General features: G+C 35.2%; 1 protein-coding gene across 5 annotated transcripts in view; it reads right to left on the reverse strand.

Annotated features, from left to right (window-relative positions):
- The window catches only part of crtac1b (cartilage acidic protein 1b), a 91,145-nt gene extending 80,297 nt beyond the window's left edge, over positions 1–10,848 (reverse strand). For all 5 annotated transcript variants that reach the window (XM_058796412.1, XM_058796413.1, XM_058796411.1 and 2 more), the window contains exons 1-5: positions 10,728–10,848; positions 7,067–7,272; positions 5,945–6,141; positions 5,716–5,852; positions 889–1,045 (exon numbers count right to left, since the gene is read on the reverse strand). In XM_058796412.1, the coding sequence (XP_058652395.1) occupies positions 889–1,045; positions 5,716–5,852; positions 5,945–6,141; positions 7,067–7,272; positions 10,728–10,772 (742 nt within the window). In that variant the 5' untranslated portion in view covers positions 10,773–10,848. The remainder of the gene's footprint in view (positions 1–888; positions 1,046–5,715; positions 5,853–5,944; positions 6,142–7,066; positions 7,273–10,727) is intronic.
- Positions 10,849–18,256: the final 7,408 nt, after the last annotated feature.

Raw genomic sequence — 18,256 nt, forward strand, 5'->3', positions numbered from 1 at the left:
ATAAAACGTGAAATGTGAAAAATAAATAAAATAAAATATGCATTGGTTAATTAAAAAGAAACAAAAATATTGTGCTTAAAATCATTGCACGTTTTGTATCATTCAAACAATAAAAAAAGTTCATAAAATAAAAACAAAATAAAATATTAAATTCAATTCAATTCAATTCAATTAAAAAATTAAACATGTTGTTGAAACCATTCAATGTTTTGTGTCATTTAAATGTGTGATAATATGTGAATAATGTGAATGAAATATTAAATACTGTATGTGAATAAAATAAAAAAGTAAATTAAATTACATTTTATTAACATATTGTGGTTGAAGCCGTTCCATGTTTTGTGTCAGTCAAATGTGAAGTCTGCCAAGACTTTGACAGAATCCTCCATAGTGAGGCAAGAATATCACAAAAGCTTAATTTTGTTGCTTTCCCTTCTGAGACTGTCCCGCTCGAACCCTTCTCAAGAGCGCTCTCCGAAACTGTTCCGAACGGTGGTCCAAAGCCCTGCTCTCCCCGTAGTGATTAATGGAATGGTTGCTTCATTGAGTAAGTCAGAGCTGAAATACGGCTCACTTGTCCTTGTGCCTTCACATGACTTTCAGTGCAGTAAACAGCTGAGTGGGCCAAAACCTCCATCTCTTTATTCAGCGCTGCCTTCCAGGGCCCTGTTCTCTCTATTACTGGCTGCTTTAGCTGATAAACACTGTCTATAACTCAGTGATTCAAAGCTGATATGAGCACTGAGCTCTACTGTAAATCAGCCACAAGGCAAAAAACCTGGATCCTACAGCTCATGGCCGTTAAAGAGTCTTGGGTAATATATTCACTGACATCATCGCACACTTACACACTCCCGCTCACGCATTCATAAATAAGCGGACACGCACCTGTGAACTTGTTGACTCCGGCCTGCTCAGCCACGTTTGACAGTGCAATGATTCCCTTGGAAGGGTCACTTGAGCTTTCATCCATTTCAATCAGAGCATGTGGACCTACAGTTCCGCTGGCATAATTGGCAATGTAGATGGAATAACGGCCTATTCCCTAAAAAAAAGGAAAAAAAAAAAGATAAAACATTGAGTGTATAGTGAGAACTAATAATGTTATATCTCATAGACAATTAAAAAAAAAAAAAAAAAACTTTTAAAAAAATTCTCACAATTCTAATTAAAGCAAACACAAAATATACTATTTTTTCTATGCTTCTATACTTCACACTTTTTAATTTTTTTAGATTAAATTATTGTAATGTTTTATGTTGTTGCAGAATGGTTAAGACTGAAAAAATTTAATAAAACGAAACAAAATAAAATAAAATAACAAATTAAATTAAATATAAAATAAATGAAATGTCTTTCCAATGCTAATTACATTTATTAAAAGTATTAAATAATATTTTCATACTTTTTGCATAAATTCACGGCTTGATTCACAAAATTCCAGCTTGATTGACATTGATTATACATAACGTTTTTGTTCGTAGGTCGCACTTTGTTTTATCGTGATTTACAAACATTACAAAAAGTCATATTTCATCTCAAAAATGCTCTTCTTCACGGACACTGCTGTCTCCTTAGTAAACAAGTACACTATCTTTATTAGGGGCCATAAAGTATAAAACTCAATTAGGGGCAAAATCATTAGTTGCAGTGGCGTGTAATTTGTGGAAAATCGAATATACTATAAATCATTTTCTCACAGTAAAGATTTGTAAAACATAGCAAAAAAAAAAGACATTTATGTGATCTTCATATAACATAAGAGAAATAAGTTGAGACACTCATCCACATACAGTTGCATACACACGCACACATACTCTCACACACCACACACATATTTCAACTGCCTCCCCTTGGATATTAATTTCACACCCCATTATCAGAAAGATTCCCTGTGGACATGAAGTCAGTGAAGTAGCCAAGCAAATGAACTTACGCACACAGTTTCAATAAAGACACCCACGATCCAACAGCATGGAAATGGTGAAATAAAGAAATATATACATAAGTATATAAATATCAGCAGCTCGTGACCAGAATCCTAATGAGGCACAACAATGAAAATGTCAAACGCTCTCTGGTTTCTACATAACCGCCACTTCAGGTCAGAAAATACAGATTAAAGCATAATGGAGTTAAAACCGATGCTGCCCCAGAATGTATTAGCAGCTTAGGTTTTAATGTCATGATTTCCATGTTTTTCATGCTCTGTTTATCAATAAAGAATTAGATTTACAGAAATTTTGCCAGTAACAAGGGCCAGCAAAGTATGCGAAACTAATACTTTCAAACCATATTTTGTACCAACTCTAGTTTTGTGCAAAATGTTTTCGGTTGAAAATTATGGGTTGAAAGGTTGGTGTAAAATGTACAGGCCTAAAAATAAATAAAGAAATAATGTTGCTTTGTTATTTATTATTATTATTATTATGCAAATATTACCACACAACATTAATAACAATATTTAGTTGGTAGTCAGTATTTAGTCATTTGTGCACAAACAAACAAACAAACAAATAAATAAATAATGTTGTTGTTGTTATTATTATCATTAAGCAAATGTTACCACACAACATTATTAACAATATTTAGTTATTAGTCAGTATTTAGTAATTGTGCACTAAATAAATAAATAAATACATATTCATATGGGTTAAATATTAAATATGGGGCACCTTTTAAACCAATTTTATATAGAGAAAACTATTTTGTTGCAGACTAAACTGTAAAATTTGGTCTTTTATGTATTATTGGGAGGGAAAGCTGCAATAAGCACATGATGCAGGTAATCACTAACCCATGAAGATGGGTGAATGTGAGGATCAATCCATCTCTTACAACAACAGGCCCATGTGTCTTCCTGTCCACTTTGAAGTGACAAATGACAATGCTTTGGTTTCAAGGAGAGAAAAACTACACAGTGCATTTGAATATTAATGTCTCTGAAGCTGAAGGGAATATACAATATAATACAGGGGTCATTTTACAACTGTGGCAGCTGTTGTCACTCATTTCATGTCATGTCACACAGTTCCAAAGAGAAAACCGTATATGTTTTAAGACTGTTTAACTGTATTATTTAATACAAATATTGTATTAAATCATTTATATAAAACAATTATTACTCATTGGGGAAACTCCATTATTTGAGGTTCCCATTAAAAGCAAATAGTGAATAGTTCACTACTATTGTTGAGTTTGTTTCTTTATAGAAAGAGATTTTGAGAAATTTAACATCACTTCCTCACCAACGGATCCTCTGCAGTGAATGGGTGCCATCTGAATGACAAACAGCTGATTAAAAAAATCTAAATCATAGAAAAGTAATCTACACCACTCCAGTCCATCAGTTAACATCTTGTGAAGCAAAAAATCTGTGCAATTTTTAGAAACAAATCCATAAGGCATTACAGTGTTAAATCATTGCTTCTGGCCAAAATACAGGTCTATAATCCATAATAATGTTTTCTGTTGTCTTCTCACATCAGAATCGACCAAAATATTTGTTCAGAACTGTTTTGAGACTTGTAAACGGTGCTTGATCTGTGCGTATTTCTCTTCTGATTCAGACGTGATGACTTTTTCACTAAAGAAAGTGAAATTTGCATAGAGTTGTATTTTAGCAGGAGGCAACGGTTTGAAATTATAAATGACTTAAATACAGAGGATTCATAACGAGCAAGTGATGTCATGCTAAATTTCTTCAAATCTTTTCCAAAGAGGAAATATACTCATTCACATCTTGCCCTGAGGGTAAGATTAAAGAGCATGGCACCCATTGGTAAATTATTAGTTACTTTTTTTTTAAATCACAATAATTATAGTGTTGCCTTGAATGAATCGAGAATGAAGATACAGTAATATAAATATAATACAATGAATGTAATTGTATGAATAAATATTTAACCCAGATTTCTGGATCTTAATGTTTGTATGACTGTAGTTAGGAATAAATTAAGCAAACTCAATCTGCATCAGCAGTTCATTTCAACTTGTGAAAGTTTATTTGTGAATCGACATAGTATCAAATGACAGGGCGATTTTTTGGGGTTCCCAACTGAACTCTAAGAAGACCAAACACATTTTGTTTTGTTTCTCTCCAAAACTATTAAATGACTGATCCTAAATCATTTAAATCATAAAATCATTGATGAAGGACTTTTAAGCAGCACCGTCTCACTATCATCAGCCCAGTCAAATGACTGCGGGTGGAAAAAATCCATTTCAATCCCTTGCAGCTCTTCCCCAGGATTACTGAGCATCCTTCACCACTGACTGCTCCACACAACAGCATGCAGTCCAGAAGTAATTGCAGAAATATGCTGTTCAGCTTTTTGTGTTTTGGACTAAATACAAATCATTGACATGTTTGGCCATTCATCATGCCGTCTGGGATTATAGTTACCAGTGAAGCGTGGTCAGACGGTGGGAGCTCTGATAACCTACATGCAGTGAGACAAATGAAGGCGGCACTTCCCACCTATTATGTCTCCTTACAAAAAGAAACAAATGAGGCCTTGCGTTTTCTAATTATCACAGCACATGATTCAATGTCAGAGACAAATACTGCAGAACGCTGGAAATGTACAATCATATTGGTTGACTGAGGGGGGCAGGACTCAACGGTAACGGCGGACAGCAAATGATGGCCGCAGAGGATTTCAAGTCTGTCAGGGTAAAATGATCAGACAGTAACGAGATGTAAACAGCCACTCAACACCCTCAAGAACTCACTTTCCCTCAGATTCCACATGCTGATGTTCTGTTTATGATCAATACGTACCTCACAGCTGCAACTTACTATTCACATTTTCCTCTAACAGTCTTCCCAAATGCTTCTAGCAAGAAATTTCCATGATTTTCAGTCATTCATGATTACTGGATGAGCATTTCTAAACATCATTTTATATAGACTGCACTCAAGAAGAGCAATTTCTAGTCTGTGCAATATTTTAGAGCTGAGAATAACCCCAAACATATTGCATGTTCTATAAGAACGTTATGTTAACGTTCCCATGAAGTTACGAAAACACTATTTTTGAATGTTCTCTAAACATTCAAAATATCCAGGTTTTTTTTATGTTTTAAAAACTTTTTTACTTGGTTATATGAACGTTAAAGGAATCATTTCATCATTTTTCAAACATTATGGGAAACGTTACTTTTGAATGTGCTCTGAACCTTCTGAAATAGTAATATTGAAAACATTTTACACAACTGTCCAACTAAAATATTTTAAAAAGAAAACATTCCATGAATGATGTATAAAACTTTTTTAAGAAGATTATTAAAGACCAGATAACTTTGAATGAACGCTCTATTAACATTTCTGGAAAAAACATTTGTTCATAACTAAAGCCAAAGTTCTGAGAATGTTTTGAGAACAACAGCTGTGGATCCCCATCTAAAAATGAAGAGACAATTGTCCACAGGGACAATACTAAAAGCAAATGTAAATGAAAACATAAAAATGCAGAGGTAGAAAAATAATTGAGCTTATCAGCTTTTAAAATGGAGAAGAAAACACTTCCCATATCATTTGATCCATACGTGGAAATGATTGACTTTGAAATAGATGGGAATCTTAGAAAATTTGTTTGAGGGAAACATGCTAATTATTCCTTTTTCCACCTGGTTGGTTTAGTGAGGAAAATGTTTCTGCCACTGAGCTTTCCCAAAAGCTTTCAATTGAAGCAAACTTAGCAGAGGTGTTACCTTTCTGTCCACACATGCGACTGACCGGCCAGCCACACGATTGGCAACGTCTCTGTGTTCATTTATGTCATCGTTCAGGAGATCCTCAAACCGCCCATTACGAAACTTAAAGAGCTTGTCAGTGTACGTTGCTCTCCCTGCATGAAACGACATGAACAAATTACATGAAACTAACATCCATTTACTGTAGCATTTCCTTCAGAGCCTCGTTTATGAAACCATTTCATACCTGAGAAGGCGTTATTAGTGTTAAGGACGTAAATTTCCTCTCTGCCATCACCATCTATGTCACATGCTGTCACTCCGATGGCATTGCCCTGTCGATCTCGGAGTGCATAATATGGAGAACTGCGGTTGTCAACTGCAATGTTATCAAGCCTCTTCTTAAACTTGTCGTACTTCAACACCAGATTTGGGCCATTGTAGCTAAAGAGAAAAAAGGAAGAGCAATATGTTAAGTTTTATTTCAAACAAATAAACAAAATTGATATACCTTGTTCTGCAGTAAAACCTTTCATATAAAAAAGTATATAAATATAAAAAATATATTTAAATATTTAATACTATAAATCTATTTTATTATATAAATATTTAATATTAAAATGTAATATTTAAAATACTATAATCTACTTTAATATCCCATATTAATATCCCAAAATATCAGCTTTTTTTAAGCATGGTTGTTGTTAGATTTATGTTTCAAAAATGCTTAAAACAAGAAAAAACTAAGCCAGTAGGGCAGGAGAAATAAATTTAATTCAAGATATATTCCCAGAAAACTCAACTCAAATAAAAACATGCCTTGAAGGATTAATGTATAACCATATTCGATTTATTTGTCTTCAGTTTCCAACAAGGCACATCTTTGTTGGTGTATTTCACTGACCTGCAATCCCACAATTCCACCTCGGTTGTCATTTAATGGAAGAAAAAACAGATTCTAGTTTCCCTAGAGATACGATTCTGTCAGTTGCACTTAATTTCATTCTTGAGCACAACTCAAACAAAACATTGAACTCTCCATTTACATCTATTTTCATCAACACAAATTCACAAAGATCCAAATCATTTCACAAATGGTTTGCAAATAATTCAATTAATTGCTTTGACATTTCTGTTTCTCCTAGAAAATATCACTTTCAAGCCACAAACTGAGGTAATGTTCTTGGCCAGTGCATCTGTTCTGTGTCAATATCACAAAAATGTAAGCTCAATCAAACAGCGCAAAAGCACCATATAACTTCTAGACACTGATAAAAGTATTTTCTCTAGAGAAACATAATGTCATAAATGCTTCACTTCATTATTCTGCTGAAAACAGTGCATGTGATCTGAAGACTAGTACACTCACCCTGTCACAAACATCTCCAGATCTCCGTCTCCATCCACGTCAGTGACAGCCACGCCGTAGTTGAGCTGCGTAGGGTTATTCTCATAGTCCGGCGGGAAAACATTCTGAGTTACTGAGGCAAACATGGGTTCAGTCCGCTGACCCCAGGACAGTCCCAGGACAGACACACCCACAGTGAGCAGTAATATCCACGCTGACATTGTCACCTGTGAGATTATGACACATAAAATATGACAAGATCATAGTCATGCTCACCTCCTGATCTGTGAAAAATGCTTTCAAGGAGGTTATGACTCACTGAAGTGAGAGGAACTGTAAAACATCCAGAACTGAGCCACACAATCGAGATATTCCACTTTCATTGAGTTTTAGGAGACTGAATTGCTTTCTACAGTGTTAAGAGGCAATTACCTTCCCAGCACTACACTCACAGCACAGAGACATAAATACAGAGACTACAGACATGTGACAGGTCAGAATGGACCAAATTAAGATCTGACAGTAGAAGCCATTTCAACTGCACATGAGACAGACATTTAAGACGGCAAAATCCATATGTGACAAAGAGTATGAGGACGTGATCTTTCTATCGATATATCTGTCTGTCTGGCAATATATCCATTTAAGTATCTGACTGTCTGTCTGTCTGTCTGTCTATCATTAAATCAAATTTGTTTAGAGAATGTAGAACTCACTTGCACATTTATGATCTATCCATTATGATCTATCCACCCACCCATCCATCTATCTATCTATCTATCTATCTATCTATCTATCTATCTATCTATCTATCTATCTATCTATCTATCTATCTATCTATCTATCTATCTATCTATCTATCTATCTATCTATCTATCTATCTATCTATCTATCTATCTATCTGTCTATCTGTCTATCTATCTATCTGTCTATCTATCTATCTATCTATCTATCTATCTACATGTGAAATTAAATGCAGGCACAGCCATAGACAACAAGGCCTTAGACCTAATTGAGTCCTAAGGATAAGTCCACCCAAAAGTAAAAATTCTGCCTTAATTTACAAACCCTCATATCTTTTTAGTGGATCACAAAAAGTAGTTATTTACAGTAGAATATCCATTTCCCAGCAAATAGGGAACATTCTCAGAATGTTCTGGAAAGGTTCTCTCAAACTTAAGAGCAAACATTCTTCCAGTTGTTATTAGTATGTTCATTCAAATGTATGGAACCAAGAAAAAAAAGGAGCAAGATTTTCAAGTTGATAAATTTAAGTCTGTTCCTTACACAAAAATATCCTATGTCAGAGGAATATTTGTATGGGCTACTTTTATGGGGCTTTTAGTCATTTTGGGAGCTTGATAGTCTGGGCCCCATTCATTTTCAATGTATGGAAGAGAACAGCTCGGATATTCTGCTAAAGATCTTCTTTGGTGTTCCACGTAGGAAAGTCAGGTTTGAAATGACATGAGGGTGAGTAAATAATGACAATAATAAAAACAGAAAAGGTACTGGTAATTATCTGGCAGGACATTTTCAGTTAATTTACAGACATTTAATTTAACCCTAAAACACAACTAAATGCAACGCGTAATTCAAAATATAGGTTACCTGTGAAAATTCTATACGGATAATTCCTTTATATTAACAATACATCAGGCCCTATTTTTTCAAAGGCCCATTCACACCAGGAAAAATACCTATAATGATAACAATATAGTTTTATCATTCTGAGTGTAAAAGAACAGCCGAGTCCAACCAGAACTATAACAATAATGGCACAGAGGAATGATATCATTGGAATCACTTTCAAAAAAAATTTGTTCCAGCTGATGAACAATGAAACATTGACAGCCAATCAGTGTCTACATTTAAAGAGCTTGAGCATTTAAAGTGGCAGACAACAAAATTGCAGTGCTTATAATAAACAGAACATTATTATGCCTTGGTGTAGACACTAATGTATATATAGTTATCTATATAGTTTTCTTTCTCAGTTTAGAATGTAGGGGAAAGTCAAAATCTGGATTCCAACAAAGCAGTATGTGCAGTATGTTGCAAAGTAAGAGAAATGACATGCTGATGAGAAACACAAAGTGGAGAGAGATGAGTGTATGTGTTTGCAGCAACAATTTCAGGAATATGCATGTCTCTGCTCCACTAATCAACCCATTGAACTCTAACATCAAAGCCATGTAATTAATTTAGATTAAGGTTGTCTTAATATATGCTCTGCTGTTTGAGATGAAAGTGTAATCAAAGCACTCAAATAAGCATTGTATTAGTCATATTACTGGACCAAAGGTTTGAGCACAATGATAATTTGAGTGTTGATAACAGAATGTACATAGCCATACTGATTAAAGGCCTAAGCAGAGGTTGTCACTTTGTTCTATCCTGTCCTATATTACTAGCCTTGCCTCTTTAATATTAATAACTCAGCGCAAAACAGCCGGGGCAAAAACAGTAAAAGCAGAGTAAACATGTCATTTTATTGTAATTTATTTAGTGTTTATAGCTTTAACATTCCAAACGGCTGGATAAGGGCAGTGGAACACCAGTGCTCGGAGAGTACCATGTGTACTGTCATCTGTCATCGTAACATGATGATGTAAAAGCTTCTCGGATGAGGTGAGAGCTGGACGTGTTCCAAACTAAAAAGTCTTCACAGCTACAGGGTCATAAATCCAGACACAGACAGGCAGAGGAACCACGAGAAGAGGTGAATCTGTCCTTGCAGCAGCTCTGCATCTCGAGAAGGCAGTTTGACTAGAAATGATGCGATCAGCTCACTGCAGCTATCATCACACAACACACTTACTGCAGTTACAATAGAGATGTTAGATGATATGCATTATGATCGCATATGAACATTTCTCTCACACATCAAAGTTTGTAATGTCATATATATAAACAATATCATATATATAAATTTACAGTGTTTAATACTAAACTGTAAACTCTCTTTGCCTATGACCTTCACCACGTAAGTAATTTACTCTCATCTTGAGTGTGTACTCATGCATTTCTGGTCTCTGATCGGACTGCGACAAACACCAGCACAGTCAGTCCCTCAAGCATCTCTCATCTTACAACAAGACACTGCTTTAAAGTAAACTTAGAGAAAATATACAGCTTCTCATCTTTAAAAGTAAGAAAAATCTGGGTCTAAATGAAGGTGATGGAGGTTTCCTTAACTAATGAACTGAATAAAGTTTCAAAATATGGTTAACAAAAAATAATGAAATACATTTGAAAATAAACTAATAATAGTAGTAATAATAATAATAATAATAATAATAGTGATGATAATGATGATGATACTATTATTATCATTATTATTATCATCATCATTATTAAAGCACGCATGCAATTTATGCTTGAAACTATACTGAAAACGAATGAAAAACATACTTGTGATGTTTCGTTTTTGTTTTAAAGTCTTAAAATCCGATGAGCAGAACAAGTGAACATAGAAGTAAATAAAGAAAAAAATATTAAAGAGCAAATGGACCTGAAGCCGAGCATTCTCTTATGATCTCCCGACTATTTAGCAATACAGTTGTCTCGTCTTTTCTGATCGGCTGAGAACATTTAATTAGATGCGCAGTGAAAGATCAGATCAAAGGAGCCGCTTTAACTTCAAAGACGCTGCGGCAAACATAAAAGCACCGGTACTTACATGAATGAAAGTCCAGAGCCTCTCATAAATGACTTCCCTCCTCATAGATTACGAGATTCCCTGTGGACCTTGAGTATGTCTCTTAGTGATTTTACACAACTTCCCAAGAATTTGCTTTATGAAATCAGCTGTGTAAGAATCCATCCAATTACAAGCCCCTGCGGTGAATATTTAAAAGAGGCAGCCAATGCCTGCGTTGGAGGGCGGAGCTATGCGTGCTGAATGACGCTTACCTGAGGTTTCCTACTTAATAATTCATAAGCATGGGTTTAACGCACAACAGAGAAACTTATTTTCATGAATTTTAATAATTTTAATATTCAAAATATTTTCAATTTGAATAACTAATAGCGTACACATAAAGAAAAAGAATAACTTAAACAATCTGTTACTTTGATAAATAAGCTATCTTACATTTTGTGCATTCGACCATATTCTTTAAAAGGAGCTCTTTTTAATTAAAGTAATGATTGCCATTCTGATCATATAACCATTTTATGAGAACATTTTATGGATCCGTGCCATTTATAGTAAAGTGATGGCTCATCTACTGTCTTGGGCATTGGCAGAAGTCCATCTTCCCAATCCTTTTTTCCCACTGGTTTAACAAATGTTCATTAACAACACCTCATACAGCAACACAGAAACCTCAGGCTCACATTTAAACTTACAATCTCACAGACAAGCTAGAAATACATCTTTAAATGAGGTCACATCAACCAAAGGTATCTTTTGAGATAAAAGGATTTTACTGTGAAAAACATACTGCACCCTAGATCTCAAAACTTCCTCCTTAGTCCAAAAAAGTTCATTATCGACAGCTGAAAAACTCTCACTCTGAAAAAATACCCTGGATTTCTGATGTTAGAAACCTGAAATATTAAGATATGACCGCCCACATTTACAGTATGTCTATCTTCAGTAATAAATCAATGCAAATCAAAGAGGACTTGTTTCACACCGAAGCGGTGATATTCTATGATAATCACTGGCTGAATGTACTTTGTCCCTCTTTGTACCAAATAAATAATACATGAGCATGAAATATTGATTTGTGTTGAAATTATTTTACTAGCTATACATATGATGGAGTGGATACAAGAAGAGCTACATAAGAAACAATGGTTTCCTACAGTGCTTCCCTGGATAATTGTTATTTTTTCAGAAATATCTGACCAGTAAATGCAGCAATTCGCCAATCACAATCAAGTATTCCAGAGAACTGTGTAAAAAAATTAAACCTCAACACCAAAAGAACCAGTGAAAAGTAAACAATGGAAAATTTATCAAACCTTGAGCTGTTCCAAGACACAAGCTCTGAATATCCTTCTGATAGATCCCAATGTTAGGAAAAAGAGGTTGAAGTGTGTTTTCAACAAGACCCACAATTATTTAACTCTAATCTAAACAGTTTGTGTGGCACATTTCACAATAACATGCACATGTTGTTAGCATAGATAAATTCAGCTGTTCTTACTAACACAACTGGTAGAACATGCAAGAAAGGAAAAATCATTCTGTTGGTATTTGTCAAGTAACAGATTTCTACATTAAACAACAAACAATTAATTAATCATACACATACCTGGCGTTAGCTACACACAAGCTCCACTCACCAAAAAAGTCTAAAGTAATAGAAATGGTTTACACAACATTAAACACTAACAAGTCTTGCCTTTTTTAATCTAGCTCAAAAACACCTAAAATGGCATTACACGTGATGGGAATTTCACTTTACAGTTTCAGTAAGTACCAACAAAATTATTTCTGTAATATCAACACAAATGGTTTAAATAAAATTCTATTTCAAATTCAATGAGCTGTATAGGTAAAATTATACAAGTTTTTGGTTAAAACTTTATTAGATCCAAGAGCAATTGCTTAGTTTTTCTCAAGAGGATTTATTAATCTTCACACTAAGTGTCAGAGAGAGAACATCGCTATGAAAAACTAAATTATGACTAAAATTACATTTTAACATTATATGTGGATGATATTTTATTTATCCGTATGAAAACAGCATTACTAAGCACAGAAAGGACTGCTAACACTAAATTATTCTCAGGTTTAGTATCTTGTTCTCTGAACAAAGCACGACTTTTCAAATCATTAAACTTCAATTAAGGCTCCATATGTCCTGTCTTCCTTTGCATTTCATTCTTCATTTGTTGCACTTCACCATATACATTTTGACCAGCATAGCATCATTTGACACTACAGGCACTGCATACATGTGGAGACCTATTCTATCTCCAAGAAGAACTTCTAAACCCCCACAAGAAATGATCCACAATGGCTCAGCCATCCTTGAACGAAGCCAATTACTTTTTTTGAAGACACCTGATGTGATCCCATCGCCAATGAAATTCAAAGTTAGCATGCCATCACCACTGGTTCACGTGCCCCATTTGACCTTACTTTTGTAAAGCAAACAGGGTTACTTTGTGGTGTAAAGTGTCCTTTACTACCGTTCTAATTTTCCAATGCTGGGTTTCTGCTCCATTATGATTTGCTCTCTGTAGATTTCCATAAATTTGGGAAGAGAAAAGCACCTGCTTGGATCGAGAATTTGGTTTAGCCTTTAGCAAATCCATGCATCACCTTCCTCTGACAGCACAATACAATGTCCTTGGCAGAATCTCACGGGCTTTCAGTGTACCAAACAGCTGATGGATGCCATCATGTGTCTCCTGCTCTCCCCAAACGCACCATCATCATTGGCTCCCACAACCCATGACATTACAGGCCTAATCTATACAGATCCTATTAAGAATCACTGGCAAAATGAGTCCCGCTGGGCTGAAACCAGGAAATGTGACAAAGCACTTTGAGTTAATTAGTGCACTGTAAGCTGCAACTAAACTCTCTGCTAAAAGCAATTAATGTATTTGTTTTGTTTAGATGAGATGCTGCTGATTTTCATAAGGTGATTTTAGTGATTTATATACATTGTGCTGTTCACAAGCTGTCTCATATAAACTGATCAATCAGTCAATATATGCCAAGGATATGTAAATAAAAAGTATATTGAAAAAAGTATATTGTAAACCGTGAAACTCAATAAAATATATTTTTTTAAATTGAAAACTTTTTTTTTTTTTTTTGCCATGTGAACTCACAGACTTTCTATATATCTCCAAAAGACTTGAAATATAGCACAAGTCATATGAATACTTTTATGATACTTTTATGGTGCTTTTTGTCAGTAAACGGTGGCCAGGATAGTCTTTAAAAAATTATCTTACACAATGTTACAAGGAAGACAGAAAGTCATATGGGTTTGCAGTGGCATAAGGATGTCTAAATGATGACAGGATTTTCATTTTATGGTGAACTGTCCCTTTAAGTATTTGGCTCACCTTGCTTGCCCTTTAGTCTACTAAATGTAAACGCACTGATTAGATTTTTATTTTATAGGATTTCAGCAAGTAAAGCACCCTAAACTGGACCCTCCTCTGATATGAGAAATGCCCTTTAATTGCCAAAGGGAAAAAACTCCAAAAATGGGATTAGACTTATTTTTAATACTCATTCCTATCTATTGCACTAATATTTAATCTGCTTGTATGCCCATTTTTTTTTTCACTCTCTCTGTCTAAACACCATCATTCACTGTTTTAATTTAAAGTATGAATATGTGATTTATTTTCCGATGGCATGGAGCATAAATCTACTTTGCTGTGTGATAACAGAGGTGATGTCCCCTATATTGATCGGGAGCTTAATAGTGTTTGTTCTTTATAGCTGATCTCAGGAAATAAGGGAAATATACAGTTTTGAATGAGCTCTCTCATGGTATCCAGCAGAGGGATGGAGCTACACTGAAACAACACACACTTCCCCCCGTGCATTATTTTAATATATGACAGCGCTGCAAAAGAATATTCTCAGAGAAGTGAACTTTAGTTCAAAGTAGCAAATGCTGAAGAGAGATAAAGAGACTCGAATCACTAAAGTTTCAGAATCTCCACAATGTCTCAACTGTGCTTTTTAGTTTTAGTTTATTTAGTTTTAGTCATTTTTAGTACTTCAACTTAAACTAAACAAAAATTTGAAATGTTGCACATGCAACTCGCTGAAATATAATCAATTTAAAATTTTATTTTATTTCAAGTTATTAAAATATTTTTTCAGTTGTAGTTTTTGGTTTTACTTAACGACAAAACCCCTGATTTGAATCTATGTGTTCTTTCACCTTAAAGGTCCCTAAAAACAAGAACAGGTGCATGTCGGTCCTGCTCTCCAGGAGCTGTAAAATATCAGCCTCTTCTGTGTGTTCTGTTAGTTATCTCTAAATCTGAAAAAATAGTCTATGACAAATACTTTATTTCAGGGGGGGGGATATCTGCTCCATTGAACACTGTATCTATCATGGTAGTGCTATAACATCATGCGCTTGATAAATGGATGGAGAAAGTTTTCTGCCATTGGCCTACAAGCTTCCAAACTTTCCTAATTATTTTTCTCTGTGTTTGTTGCATTCACTTTATTGCTTGAAATCCTGCTTGTTGAGCAAATAAAACACACAAGGCCATCATTCTGTCTCTGCTCTCCATGCCAGAGCTTCATGGCCTGAGGATCTGTCAAATCAATAAGAGAAATCAAAGAGTGATTCCCACAGTCATGGCACAGACAAGCTGGTGACGAATAGAAATGTTCCAGATGTCTCAGCACATCAGAGTCACAGATAAACCCTGTGTCAAATGCCCTAAAGGTGATGTGTCATTTCTGCTATTAATATTCCAGTGTAATGCAGAGACTATAATTTGTAGATTAATTAGCCCAAAAGTTTAACTCTGTGGTCTGACCATGCTGACCAGCCCAATACAGTAAAAAATTGTATATACAATAATACAAAACAATTTTAATATATAATAATGACAATAATAATAATTTGAGGTGGGACTATATGTTTGCTGACCAATAAAAGGTTTATTATATTTGTACTTTGGTGGCACACAAATTAAATATGAATGTTGGCTTTAGCACAAAAGTACACACTATAAAGATCCGGGAGTGAATCAGTCCCCTAAATTATCATTTTGTGTGTGTACGGAGCATTACTTTCGCAATGTTCTGGCATCTCACGCATTTGTTATCCACTATTTTTGAACCAAAGTAATATTACAGTGACCATAAGACTCATCAGACTCATTTTAAATAAACCACTGTTATAGATCCATTGTGGTTTGTTTATATTTGGAAGGCTGCTTCACAGAGCACGCTTTTGAAGTTTTGCCATGTCCACTTATTATGTCTTTGGGCTTGGCTCATAAAGCAATCCATTTTATGGAGTTAAGGCAGGTGCACATCATGATTTCTTGGTTTGTGGCTTATTTGGATTTAATTTAATTATGGGCTTGTTCTAATTTATTTTACTACTTTTTCTAGCATTGTCTGGCAACACTAATGAGTCAACTTCTTGCACTGTGCATACAAAAGAAAGACACAACTGTGATACACATTTAAATATGTAACTAATTGTTTCCATATGCACTGTGTAGAATTTTTGTAAATGCGGTTTGTCACTACCTGAAGGCTACGTATTCTCTGAATAGTTCCAAGAGTGACAACCACATTTAAATACGGGAGTAAATCCATTAAATTATCGTTTTGTGTGTGTACGGAGCAGAACCAAAGACTTTAGACATACCAAGATGGTGCCCTGCACTACTTACAAATGGAAGAAAGTGTAATGCGCAATTATAATATGGCATTTTTTGTCAGATTTCATTGGTGATTTCAAATATGAAATTTAATTGTAAGCTTGGCCAACAGCTTTGGAGAATTTGATGTTTCCCCATTCAAAGAGATGGGAGCTGTACTTGCATGACTGAAATAGCTGCCCGAGAGGCGTTTCAAAGGTGGTCGCCGAGTGAAATGACTTGCTTAAAGGGACTTTGACAGAACTCACACTCGAAATTGCAGTGACTGACACCTTTGTAATCATAGCAACATTTTGTCATCTTGCATGTTTGATATCTGCCATTTTTGAACTAAGTAATATTACAGTGATCAAAGACTCATACGTTCAGTGATTTTAAATAAACCATCGTCAACAGAAGCATCATGTTTGTTAGGTTGCTTCGCAGAATGTGCTCTTGAAGTGTCGCCATGTCCACTTATATGTCCACTCATGTCCTCCTATTAAGCACCTTTGGGTTTGTTGTTTGGGCTCAGCTCATAAAGCGATCCATTTTACTGAGTTAATAAAGTAGACAGGTGCAGGTCGCAATATTTTGGTATGTGGCTTATTTCGAAGAAAGCGCGTTTGGATTTAAGTTTATTATGGGCTTGTTCTTATTTGCTGGGATTTGTATAGCAAGAACTGGCAAGTCTAATGAGTCAAGAAGTACCAGTTGTTCTCTGTGATTTCTTGCATTGCAATTTAGATTTTTTAACTAATTGTTCAGGGGTGCACTTTCCAAAAGCATCATTAACTAACTATGGTCATTAGTTTCAATGAACTCTATTGGTAACGATGGAACTTGCAACCATAGTTGTTTTGGGGAAACGCACCCCAGGTTGGTTGCATGCATTGAGTAGAATTTTTGTAACGTGGTTGCCATTGCCTGAAATTTTCGGGAGTTAATTCCATTGTAGAATGCGGTTGTCAATCCTGTAAATTACTGAACAGTGTGTTTAGCCTACAGAACAGAAAAAGGTGACTAAAAGGTGAACTGACAACCAAATTTAGCTGTGTAAGTGGCCTATAATACATTAGAGTGAAAAATTAGCCTAAATAACATGTTTTTCTTTTCATATAGCGCACGTTGGAAAACTCGCTCACGTGCAGGAGCAGAGCAAGTGGGCGGGTCAGAACAGATAAATCAGTACAATTACTGACGGCCACTCGTACTGATGGACCCGCCTTCAGCTAACCCAAACATAACTTGTTGTGTTTAGACAAAGCGGGCTGTCAGCGTGAGGTAAAAAACTTTCTAGCGTGTCATCTCTCTACTGATGCCTGTAAATTAATTTTCCATCGATTTGCAGAGGTCTCGGAGAGGAAACGGGGGGATGATGTCCATCTCCGGGGAAAGGGGAGTGTGATGCAGTAGCAGGCTAAATATCCGTGTGGATACCACCGCATGTGAAGTCTGGAGGAGGGAGTCCATGACATTGATGAATCATTGTAATCTCTGTCTTTCACAGAAGATGAGTAGAAAAGCAAGAATGTCTACAAAGACCTTTGCTGACCTTTTTAGATCAGCACAAGTTTGCATTGCAGACTACTCTTTTGGGAGGACAGGACATACAATTAATATGTTACATGTTAATTGTTGTCTCTAGTATGCATATTACTCAGACTAACAAGAAATCAACTGATTTTACTTTTAGAAATCTGTTTTCGTGCAGAAAACACTCTGTTGTTTCCCAGTATTAGAATGAAAGTGATTATAGATTAGTGATACAATCTTTATTTCATCCACAAGACATATGAAAACTTCAACATTTGCAAACTTTAACTTCTACTTTTCTTTTAGTCTATGGACAATGAATCAAAATATACAGAACAATTTCTTTAA

The sequence above is a fragment of the Onychostoma macrolepis genome, chromosome 13 (genome assembly GCF_012432095.1).
Source record: "Onychostoma macrolepis isolate SWU-2019 chromosome 13, ASM1243209v1, whole genome shotgun sequence".
NCBI lineage: Eukaryota > Metazoa > Chordata > Actinopteri > Cypriniformes > Cyprinidae > Onychostoma > Onychostoma macrolepis.